This window comes from Epinephelus lanceolatus, chromosome 2 (assembly GCF_041903045.1).
Source record: "Epinephelus lanceolatus isolate andai-2023 chromosome 2, ASM4190304v1, whole genome shotgun sequence".
Classification (NCBI taxonomy): domain Eukaryota; kingdom Metazoa; phylum Chordata; class Actinopteri; order Perciformes; family Serranidae; genus Epinephelus; species Epinephelus lanceolatus.
The window spans coordinates 21676248-21689270 of NC_135735.1; the positions used below are offsets into that span (position 1 = coordinate 21676248).

The 13023-nt window shown below is 40.1% G+C and overlaps 1 protein-coding gene across 2 annotated transcripts in view; it reads right to left on the reverse strand.

Moving 5' to 3' along the window:
* Nucleotides 1-10757, reverse strand: part of ano5b (anoctamin 5b) — a 40094-nt gene extending 29337 nt beyond the window's left edge. The window contains exons 1-2 of one of the 2 annotated variants that reach the window (XM_033623240.2): nt 10435-10757; nt 2127-2171 (exon numbers count right to left, since the gene is read on the reverse strand). In XM_033623240.2, coding sequence (XP_033479131.1) covers nt 2127-2171; nt 10435-10510 — 121 coding nt within the window. In that variant the 5' untranslated portion in view covers nt 10511-10757. The remainder of the gene's footprint in view (nt 1-2126; nt 2172-10434) is intronic. The other variant, XM_033623246.2, reaches the window with a different exon arrangement.
* Nucleotides 10758-13023: the final 2266 nt, after the last annotated feature.

Below are 13023 nucleotides of genomic sequence, written 5' to 3' on the forward strand. Positions count from 1 at the left end.
ATCATAATCTTCTTGTTTGATACTAGACAGGCTGAAAGCACCTGTACACCAGCACTGGTAGAAGGTACCTCAGCAGTTTACTGTACATAAGTACAATTTTGAGTAGAGCTGAAACGTTCCTAGACAAACTTGAATCACTGAAAATCATGAATGCAAATGATCTGCATCAAATCTTTGTTTGATAGATAACTATATACAGTGCACTGTGTTATTACTGTTGCACTGTGGACACATGATGAGAAGAAAATGCCTCATAAGTCAAAATTACGCACCCGTGCTCAAAACGAGTGCCATAGTGCAGCTTGCAAAACACTGAAGACAGAGACGATGTCAAAGTTTGGGATCATTTCAACATGAAACAAAATGGAAACTCTAATGTTATACAGTGTGTATATTGTAAAACCAAACTAGCTTCATGCAATAGCAAAACATCAGTACTCCAGCATCTCAATGGAAAGCACCCAGTCAATGGAGCAGACCAGACACAAGGTAGGAGCACCCGGAGCTCCCCACTCATATGTCAGCAGAAGTCTGCAACGTGAAACCTGGGGACCCCCACCGGTGTGCCAAACACCGTTCAGCTGCACAAACTGCCCACACTGCAGTGACACAAAGCTGTAAGGACAAGATCCCCTTCTAAGAACGTAGCTAAATCAATATGGTGGCTGGTCAGGCTTTCACAGTTTGACTGCAGCATTTTATTTTCTGTGTTTATTTTCTAGAGTAAAACTTTATGTTAGCTAATTTAGGGCATAACCATAAACCAATTAGTTTTTGATTTAAAAAAAAAACAGTCTTATTTTCTCCTTTCAATATTTACAATTGCTCTTTAATAAAGCAAAAGTATTTATTTTCTGACCACTGAATTATTCGATGGATGAACTGGTTGAATATTTAATTGCTAAAATAATCAATAGTATCAGCACTAATTTTTAGGTGACTGTATTTTGCTTGAGTTCTTCCATTTATTTCTAACTTAATACTTTCTCCCCTGGTTTTCAGCAGTTTTTATAAGACAGATAATTACTTTAATGATACAAACTGTACATGTAAAATTGTGACATACTTACAAAATATAATGCAGCTATAAATAAAACTTAACCTAAATGCATCAGTAATAAAAATCAAACAATACTGGCTCATAAATCACTGTCAGGGGCCATTCAGTTGCCTAATGAATTCTTTAACTTTTAATCCTTTAAGTACCTTCTTCCCTTAAAACTTTTTTACTTTCACTTGGACTTTTACTTGTAATGGAGTATGTTCATCATGTGGTATTGCCGCTACTTTTGCTTAAGTCAAAGAAATCAGTACTTTTCCCAGTTGTGCACATGTATGACTGACACTATAGGAATAGGTGATATAGATCAGATACTGCATGATGGCATATGTTAACTGTATATTGTGATATTGACATAATAATGTAATATTGTGTATCTTCTGAGAAGCAAACAGTGAGTAACTGTTTGTGGATAAAATAACCAGACAGAACTGTCGTTTTTTTTTGCAAATCAAGAAAAGTAAATACCATAAAGATCAAGGTCCTTTATCACATTGATAAAAACATCTTGTGAAAATCCAATATTGACATAAAGCTGTCCTGCACATTGATTTGCAACATTGCAGACAATGGCATGATGCAGCCACATATATTACACTGAAGAGAAAGCTATCACAGTATAAACAGTAAAGCAAATGATCTGGTTGACAAATGTATATCACCTCACGGTATACATTTTCAAATCAACCCTAACTGACCTGATTTCCATGTGCACGTGCCTCACTACAGTATATGCTTACACAGTATATGTGTGCATGCATCAGTGCAGATTTGACACTCCAGCCATGAACACAAGGCACAACGCGCTTAGCTGCCAGGCTCTGCAGATGCAATCAGAAGCTGAGACGGAGGCTGAAAGAGCACACGGACACACGGACATCTGGGTCTGATTAGCACACAAACTGGAAAGCAGAGTTAACAGAACAGAAACAGAGATGTAGACTTAAAGTGATATGGAGGTCGGCATGATAAAAGAGCGAGTGGAGGAAAAGAGAAAAACCAGAGGGTGATGATGATGAGAGGGCGGACAGACAGGCGTCACATAAAGCCTCTGATCTGCCCGTACCTGAGTGCAGGTTTATCCTGAATGCGGTCAACACTGCAATACCATCTTCAAAAGACAGATAGAGACAGGTTAGTGTTAAACTGTAGGTCAGGAGAGGTGAACAAGCATGCTTACAGAGTGCTGAGACACAGAGTGACTGCAGAATCCACTAAGGTGTCTCACAGTGTTAAACAGACCCAAGGGCCTACTTACACTAACACTACACTAGAAAATAAACAACATGAATGCTCAGCAAAACACTTTTATCCCTTGTAGCAATCAGATCAGGGCTTCCATCTGTAGATCAGCATCTATACAAGCTGCGATGATAACCTGAAAATAATAATGCATTTGGTAATGTAAATTTGATTCAATAACCAACCAAATTGTTTTTAAACTATGACTCAAGCCGCCTGTGTGGGCGCCTACTGTCTGAAAAAAACATTAACAGCTCTTGTGTAGCTCTCCCACAAGGCTGGCACTCAGCTACAGCGCCCTGCTTACTACTCTCGAACAGATACACCTCAGATCATTGCTTTGCTTTGCACTTCAGCAAGTGCAAACCACAACCACCACTCTGGATTACGATGACATAAACCTTTTCTCGAGGGAAGTGATACAAACACGTCGCAGATTGCCCTACAACTTCCCTCTAAGCAGGAGTTAGTGCCAGATGGATTGCATGTAGCTGTGTATGAAATATTGATGTGATACAGCAGGTTAGTACTCAAGTTTAAATGCAATGGATCAAAGGGAAAGTCATCCACGGTACAGTCTGAGACAAGTTGAGTGCCTCTTTTGATTATTACCATGGGTAAGTCAAATCTGGCAGGCACTCACATATGTTAACATAAAGCAGGAGACTGAAATATTACATTTTATAGCAAAACACACGAGTGACGAATCCTGAGTGTGTATACCATCATACAGTGAAACCACAACATCCTGAGCTCAAACCGGGCCTAGGCCTTCTTTGACAAGACATCCTCTCTATCTCTCGCCCCACGTTTCCTGTCAAGTCAGCTAAGTTTATACAAAAAGGAAAATTCAGAAACTTCTCCAGTTATTAGTAGAGTCCTGGAGTGAAAATGTGAGGCAGGAAAATTGTGGACTCCTGCTTGCTAAGAGTTAAAAAGTTAATAACTAAAACTGTAATTTTCAAAGTTACTTTTTTGGTCTTGGAAATAAGCAGTTGACAAAAAACATCACCTCGAAGTCTGTTTCGTAGCTGTTCTGAGGCTTTCAATCATCCTAGCTCGCAACAGATGTCAATATGATGTCAGAGAGACGATGGACTTTTACTTTGGACAGACATTAAATTTTGGTTAGAATGAAAATCAGGTTGACGATAATTTAAATATCCTAACAACGTTAAAATTTTACATTGCGTGGATATTAACATCATAGAGGTTTGCACCTTATGCCAAGATAACACTAGCATGAGACTTTTGGACAACGTTGGATTTTGGTTTCTTAACAGCACAACTTAAAACCAACAAAAGATCAACTTCGTCTGTCGTCAGTATTCTGCATCAATTGACGTTGGCATTAGACATTGAATCCTGACATTGAATTTTGGTCACCCGCTGTCACAACAACAACATTGTTGGCCGGCTGGGATATGACACGACCTTCAATAGCAAACATTGTTCTGGAACAGTAAATGATCAAATTTCCATTTCTCTCTAAGCGATTCAAGGACTTCTTGTCCATGCTTGCCCAGAGCAGCTACTAAATGGACCTTTAGATGAAATTAACTGATCATGATGTTATTGTAAAATAATACAATACAGTACCGACAGAACAATCCCACCTCAAGGCCTGTTGTTGGCACATATAAACACTATGAGTCATGAATAGTTGGGAAAGAAAACCATTGATAAAGTAACAACATCATCCTCTGTTCTGAGTTGTGTTTGTATCAGGATTGTTTTGCCATGAGGAATATTAGTTTCCTTTCTTATCATCAGGATACTGCAGCCCCAAAGGGGAGAGTTCCTGATAATCCCCGGAAACAAATGTTTAAACGAAAGGTCATGTGTGGGGTAGAGGGGATAATGTAATATCCTCATTAGACACAAAATAACATTTAACACGTATTTGAGAAAAGAGTTCCCAAGGAGCACCTGTTAACATGGATTTGGACACAAAGACTTGCACTCTAGCTTGCATGATACCTTTGATCGGGTTGTTTAGTTCCGATGTTCATGTAAGATGACAACCTAAGTATTCTTGTTTCTGTCATATCATTTGCCTTGTAGCCAGATACGGCAACTTTTATTAAGAGATAGAGTACTGTACTCTCTGTAAAAAACATGGTTCATATGGGCACAGCTGTTCTATAAACAGCTCACATACATAAAACATGGTTTAATGGCCCAAGAGTGTGTTTGTTTTCTCTCAAAGTGTTTCTCGTCCATGTACCAAAAGGCCAGGCAAATATGGGCCAAGACCGAGGGGAGGCATGTGGAAACCATGTTCTAAAATTAGACCACAACATTTTGTTTTTATCTAAAAAAAAAAAAAAAAGTCTGAAAAAGCTCATTATGTTCTAAATAAAACAGCCCAAACAGTTGTACTGCAGTTGTCCTCTACTTTGTTGAGAAGAAATCACGGTTGCCTTCCTTGTCTTATTTAGTATCATGCCTCCATCAAGGAGATAATGCAATCACAAGGCCTGTTTCCATAGCAACTCTTTGGCTCTGTTTCACCTCTGACTGGTAGATGACTTCATCGGCCATGGCTGCAGAGAGCAGAGTGGAATCACCTTAAATGGAAGCAAACCCCTTAAAATATGCATTATTACTATTAAGAGCACTGAGAGTCATTTGATAAGAGTTACTGCCTGACTCTCCTCGATAGCTTTGAGACCAATTAAAAAGATTAACTGAATTAAGATGACACCAAGTGCCTGCATCATTGTATATCATGTCACAGTGCATGTGGCGCTCATCCAGTAGTCAGTTGTGACCGTCTATAAATCAGTGTTTGAGCAGCTGTGAACGAGGTAATACACTCTGAACACACGGATATACAGAGGTGAGGACAGACCCCTTTTTCTTCTCTGGTCACACGTGGCTGTTGGTCAGCCCTGATAAGAGCCTGAACAAAGCCTTTGCAGAAAGAGAGCAGTCTATTAACCCACAGCTTTGCTGAGATAAAGAGGCACGTGTCTTTAGTTACAGCTTGCTAATGAACACAATAAAGAGTGTGGGATTTACAAATGGAAAGGGTCTGACTGGGATTTTATTATGTTCACTCAACACACGCAAGATGAATGCTGCGGAATACATTACCTTTATTTTTCATCACCCTTTAATGGTCTTTCAGTCATGCAGTGTCATGGGTGCTACTGATTTCATCCACCTCACAGATAGATGTATGCAGGTTTACGAACAAGTGAGTTTGCTATTATAACATAACGTAGCTACAGATTTTGAACACACATAAGCTGACATGTTTTTATCTTGTTCTTGTTATTTCTTTGTATGCCTACACCATAAAGCAGTGGTTCCCAACTGGTGGGTCCCAGTCCAAAAGTGGGTCCTGAGTCCATTCTAAATGGACAACAAGTGACTTGCGAACATGTCAGGTTTGTAAAAACACACTTTATTTTGAAGTATAGTGAATATCCGGCACAGAACTTTTACTCTGAAGTGCTGTTTCATGTTGCAGGGTGAGTGACTAAAGCTTAGTTCACATTACACAATTTTCACCCCGATTTTGACGTCGCAGAGGATCTTGAGAGCCACCTTGGGTCAGAGGTGAGTTGGCAGATAGTCTGCCACAACGAGTCCTCATGTGTGAACAAGCCTACGAGCAAGTCGCCCCCTCGTCTGCGTTTGGGACTGGATATCTGGCATACTAGAAAACTGGAGAAGTCTGACACGACTGACAAAGAGCATCAGCCAATGAGAGGTGGGATACGTCCCACATCAGCATGCAGGAGGACGGAAGAAATGTGAGGAGGACAAGCTGCAGGGTTGCCAGGTCCACTTATTAGCCGCAACTTTGGACTTTTGTTAAGTCGCTTTCAAGTATTGGTAGTTGGAAGTTGCTTATTTGGGCTTGCTCTCTAAATGTTACCTTTCTCTATATATCTGTAGCTTCTTTTGGGCTTGTTTCCATAGCCCTGGTTGCTTGTTTCTCTCCCAAGATCTGGCAACACTGACAAGCTGGCAAGCAACAACAACAATGGCAGCGTCCACAGGATCATGGGGAGCGTGATGTGTTTGGATCCAGGCCCTGGAGGCGGATCTGATTCAACACTGGGAAGAATATCCAAGCCTTTACGATGTGTTGTCTCCAAGTTAAACACGTAGTTTGGTGACATCACCGCATTATCTGGGGCTCTGTCGGCAAGGGCTCGGTGGAGAAATCACTGCGACACAAAATCAGAGTGAAAATCGTGTAATGTGAACTAGGCTTAACAGACAGCTACTTGACAGAGAGAGCAAACTAGCTCAACAACATGGCCAAACACAAGTATGACACTGAATAGATTAAACTGTGTGGACGTTGAACTGATGACGAAGGAAAATCTGGACCCTTTGGCTGAACCAGTTGGGAGCCACTACCATAAATTGTCCAATGTTACATTTTTGTCAAGTTAAAGGTCTAGTGTGTACGATTAAGTGCCATCTCTTCTTCTCTTCTCCCAACTCTTAGGGCTCATTTATGCTCAACATTGGATACAGAGATTGACGGAGGCCTGTGTTCATTTTGTCTGTATTTGTGTGCGCTTTCTGAAAGCTTACAGGTCCTTTGAAACGGAGCAGTACCACGGGAGATAGTGGGAACACTCCTGCGTAGTTCAAGCAAGATACATCTGTAGGAGATGATGGGGATGTTTAAAAAATGGTGGAACGGAATAAGTCACTAATATAGTAACAAGAATTCTCCGCCCACATGTCGGGATGTATATAATGGCCACACAGACCACTGCCATCTACAGTGCTGCCTCGGTTTAAAGGTACTGATATATCAATTTTCGTACATAAAGGGAGTATAAATGAGCCTTTAGGAGAACTATGACGGCAGATGCGAAAATGCGAATGGCCCTGCCTAGAGCGAATGTTTGATTTGTCCTTTCTAGGCTACTGTAGAACAACAGGACTCTGTGGAAGACGACCCGCTCCATATGTAGACATAAACAGCTCATTCTAAGGTAATAAAAGCACAATAATTCTTATTTCTGATTAGAAACTAATTGTTATCAGCTCACCCTTTTTCCCTGTAAGGGTGGTGGCCTTGTGGGTGTGACATGTGCTTCATTGTGTGTGTGGTGGGAAGCTGCTCTCTTGGGGTGTCATGGTGAAGAAAGATGATAGTCAGCAGTGTCTAGATAAGCTCAGAGCTGCTGTTAAACCTCATGAGAAGGCCATGTTTGTTGTTTTGTGGTGAAGACTGCAATGAAGCCACTGTTGATGAACGGCACCCGAACGCCTTACCATCCTTCCTTCTGCAGAGTGGTCCGAACCGCTAGAAGCTAGTCACCAGCTAATAACGAGCCAAGCTAAGGCAACGTGTTCCCAGCTACATTTCAGAGCCTTTAAGCTGTCACTGAGAGAGGTAACATAGCTCTGATTATTATATAGCATTTTTGCAAACAGATGCACCTGAATAGTGAACCTCTAAAATATCAGAAGACCTTTCAAAAATAGCAAATTTACTCAAATGCATTTCTTAAAGAAGTCATCAAGAGTACAAAAGAATTTGCCTGAGACCAGATCTTGGAATCTGCCCACTGCATTGAGCTGACTGATAAGGATGTAAATGTACTGTGATGAGTTGACCATTCTGTCTGATATTGAGCAACAGAAAAAAGGTAAAGCAGTAATTTTAGACTGTTTATACAATGATCAGTGGCTCTAACAGCTAATAACAAAAACATTTAAAAAGCTTGACATTACTTTTTCCCTTTAGAATCAATTTCCTCAGATCACATTAATAAAAGTGCTGCAACTCCATCTAAATGTATTAATTGTTTACAAAGTTCTCAGATGCACTTAATGTGTTACATCATAATGAGGCTTAAAGGTGCATTTGGGTTTATTCTCTAATTGATGGTCCATTAACAATGATGATTCTACAAAGAACTTTTGGGACTGAATGCAAAGTTTAGTCTCTCATCCTGTGAGTCATCTTCATTAGAATACAATCCTGCTCTTATCACAAGAACACCAGACCTTTCCAATGCAGGGGACAAGCAGGGACCAAAAGATACAGTCAGTCAATGCACGCCATGCACTTAGTATATCTTAAGAGTATCCCCAATGCTTGCTTTGCTTTTCATGTTATGGATTCTCAATCAGCAAGTTTCTGATGGAAACCACAATGTCTCCTGACCAATCTGACATACTGGACTTCTACAGGCATCAGCACTTCAGCCCTTTGCTTTGAATATGATAAGTTTTCCGCTGCACATTTGAATTTAGAGTTTAAAATGTCAGTGAGAGGACATGACAGGTTATAATGAGGACTTTTAGTCCCTGCGATAAGTGAGACGTGGATTATATAAACAGGGATTCGGGACATTAAACCAGTGTGTTAGCACATTGTCTCAGAGCCATTACTTTGTAACTGTACATCACACTAATCTGCCTCATTGAAAATGCAGGTAAAAACAAGTTTTTTTAGATCCATGCATTGTTGATTAGATCTTTTTAGTGAGCCTTACATTAGAGCAATTAGCCTTTGACCACAGCGATCCATTAAGTGGCCGTTTCCATTTGTAAACACTTACTTTCCTGTCCGTGTAACTGTTGATATAAGACATGTCAAATATCAGAGAGAACACAACCACTTGTTTCCTGGCTCTGAAAAAAAAAACTGCTCATTAACAGACTGAATTGTCTTTTAGCATATACAGTAGGTTGAATGCAAGTTTAAACTCTGTGTTTTCCTCAGTTTATAGGCTGTGTTGTGTAATAACGCCACTGAGGCAATGTCATCCTCACAAAGCGTGGTACTGTGGGAGCTTTGGGGGACATTATGCAGGACTCTGAAGACCACAGCCCGCCATTATTATGACATATGGAGCTCCGTGGAAGTGGAAACTATTAATCTCTACTCATTTCCTAGCGTCCGCTGAGATTACTGTACAACAAATAATGGCTAGTTTCATCACGCTAATGGCTGAAAGCAAATCAGTGACCGGGTGAACTGTCAAGACCGTTAACCTCCAGATGGACTCTGGTGACCGAGCTGTCTGAAACCACAAACTGAGAGTGGTTGAGAGTCAGTGAGGCCTGACTGTGTCGGAGGACGTAATCCAATTAGATATGGACACACACAAGAAGCTTGACAGGTAGCAGAGAGGAAGAAAAATTGATTTGTTTACTCACATGCTTCACGCAAGAGCATTTTGTCCTTAACTTAATTTGAGTTTTAAATAAAATATGAGAGATGCTTAAGCCAGGATACTCTGCTACAGTGATGATGGCTGATAGGTGTGAATTTACTTAACCTAGAACCCAAAAAATGTGGATTAAATCTGCTCAAGTTTTGAAAATCCCTGCCAGTATTAAGGAACATTCCTGCAGTGCAAATCAAAAGGCTAAAACCCCTCCGAAAATACACACACATGCCCAGTCAAACTCCCTCCATGTTTGTTTTGATCTGTTTCCCCTCTGGCATGTCACAGGATCACTACTAACTTGCTGTAAAATATCCCAGACATGAACTAGAATAAACTCCTTTGTGTGTTAAAGTGGTTTTTCTTTTAATTGTGGGTCTGTCCTTGTGCTATAAAGCATTTAGTGAGAGTTGACAGCCCTGACCTCCTGACTGAGATGACTCTAATTAATCCAAATCCTCCCCAAACTCTACCTCTTTCTAGCCATACATGACGTAATTGCGCACAGTCTGCTGAGAGCAGAGTGCTGAGAGCAGCCAAACTGACACCAAGGCCATAACTTCAAAAAGAAAGTTAATAATATGCCTTATTAAAAGTTCATTTAAGCAAAACATATAACCAAGTATATGTAAGAGTGTCACTCAGACTTTATTTTGTATTTTAAATGCTTTGCCACACGCACTAAAATGACTATAACTCATTTTATTGTTTTCTATAAAGGCTCTCTAGAGGCTTTTATTGTGACATGATGATACATTCTTCAAAAGCAGATTTTAATTAGATTACCATGTCTTTAAGGATAAGGATTACAGCTAACCACCTACTGTAATGTGTTTATTTGCCGGGGTAGTAGCTGAGCAGTAGAAGTAACACAGCCTTTATAATAATTATCATCATCTGATCATCAGAAACCTCCTCGTGACTGCCACACGCTGCTGCTTTAGGTTAATGAATGCGTGTTAATGTCATTACCTCCGGTCTGTGAATCTGTCGTGCTCTGCAGCTCGATCAAAGTTTCATCCTTGGCTTTTCCCGTTATTCGTCTCATACTGTAGCGGTGTTATTCTGCAGGTTTCAGCTCCTCAGAGAAGTGTGGCAGCAGGGCAGAGAGAGTATGCCGCTGTGATCCGTTTCAATGAAGACTCCACCATCCAAAGCATCGGCTGATCACAATGAGGAAATCAATGAGGCCGATTCAGATCAATGGACAAAGAAGGGATCTTATTTTTTTACATTATAATCGAGCCTCAGTGAAACTGTACCCTGCTGGGTCCCTGGCGCTACCCGAGAAAGGCAGGCACACATAAAGGGGAGTGGCGTGAGGGTTTTTCTCGTCGGCATAACGGTATGTGTGCGTGTGTGTGTGTGTGTGTGTATGAGAGAGAGAGAGAGAGAGAGAGAGAGAGAGAGAGAGAGTGAGGGAGAGGAAAGTGGAGAATGTTTTAATCTCTAAAGCAGCACATTGAAAGTGAAGAAAGGTTTGTGAGTCGTCTTGATGTGGTAAAATAACAGCAAGAGAAGCTCACCTGTGTGATCTCAAATACAATTTAAATAGAGGGAGGTGACAGTGAGATTGAAGTCATTGATAGGATGGGGACACCTTGTGGCCAATTCTAATATTGCACATATGTAGGCCCTTCATATATATATATATATATATATATATATATATAAATTAAATTTTTTCACTCTGTTGTCAATTACACATACAGGTCCAAACACACACATGCACAAACTGGACCTATACATGCACTAAGTGGAGAGATGTCAGAGTGGGCTGCCCATGGCAGGCGCTCCGAGCGGTTGGGGGTTCGGTGCCTTGCTCAGGGGCACCTCGGCAGTGCCCGGGGGGGTGAGCTGGCGCCTCTCCAGCTACCAGTCCACACTCCATATTTTGGTCCGGACGGGGACTTGAACAGGCGACCCTCCGGTTCCCAACCCAGGTCCCTATGGACTGAGCTACTGCCGCCCCATTTAATGCTACGTATCTTATTTTATTGTATTGTAATTATAATATAGGGTCAACACAGTACAGACTATTATGCCCCTCATGCACACACATACACACACACACACACATACACACACACACGCATATCAACTTACACATCACATAATCACATTTTCTGCTCTTAAATGGATACTGTTATTGCTGTTCTTTTGTTGTTGCAATCTAACATATTTTGCAATTAGTAGTTTGTTTTCACTCGTGTTATTTTTGTGTTCTTAATAACTTTGTGAAAATGTTATTAGGTGGAGGCTTCAAATGAGCCCTCTGGTTTTTTTGCCTCTCCCTGCACTGTATTTCATTGCTCATTTGTCTTGCCTTTGTGTGTTTTAATTGTGCAAAAAAGAAAAATAACAACTATAAACCCAATATTCAAATATGCTCAAAAAGTTCCCCTCAGTACTAATAAAAAATATAAAGAAAAAAACATGCTATGATAGGAGACCACACACCTCTATCCTAATCAGAATCATTAGCAAATGTAATCATAGTCATAAATAAAGCTAACATATTGCCATTATTATTACTACTGGTTCAAGTATTACTGCAGTTCTACGTGTGGTTTGTGCCAGTGCTATTATCCCAGCAGAAGCCCTGCTTGACTGCTGTGAGCAGGTACAATACATGCCAAACACTATACTGTCTCTCTGTGCCATTACTTTTAAATGTATTAAAAAGTGGGAAACTAGAATATGAGTGTCATTTTTGTAACGTGTTAGTACATCATGAAAAAGGTAATTAAAAGTCATTGTGTAGTGTCATAAAAAAGTTTTTTAAAAGTAATTAAAAATATCAGAGTATAATTAAAAATGTCAGAGTGTGTGCACCTTTCCTGTGCGGCCCTCGATCATATGCTAGCTCCCTAAAATGGTACTCAGTCATTAAAACCTTGGAAACCTCTGATCAAAGATATTTGTTTTAAGATGCTCAAAAATGGTCAGATTAGCTTTTAAGTTTCTCAAAGCAGAACCCCCCTAACTTAATATTTTACATGAATATTTTACATTAAGTTAGGGCCATAAACACCTATTTATGTTTTATTCTATATTTAACAGCCTGCTGTGTGACAGGAAAGTCGACTATTTATTATTCCATTATTTTCATAAAGAGATATTGGTACCAATTTCCTGTGAGATGTACCTGATGGTTTTATCGTTTAATTATAAACCATTATTAAGAAGCATGTTTGGGTTGCCAGGCTGTAAAACAAAATCTCTGGCTGGTGTTTATCCTCCTCCTGCTGGACACTTTGCCCCTTCACTCTTTAGTTCAGTTCAGTCTTGACTGTCCTACATGGGAAATTCGTCTTGCAGCAAAACAAGACACACTGACGTCCATCAGGAAAACAGATACACATAAAACCATAGATTAAAATAAATAACATTTAGAAAGAATGTCACACAATACTAACAAAAGTCAAACATATTACTGCAGGCAAAAAAATGGACACAACACGGGCAAACAAACACAGGTTGAAAATAAAATTATAGGACAATAAGACAGAGGTTGCCTTTTTGGTAACATAGTTGCTAGTGTGCAAATTAAGTGATTTT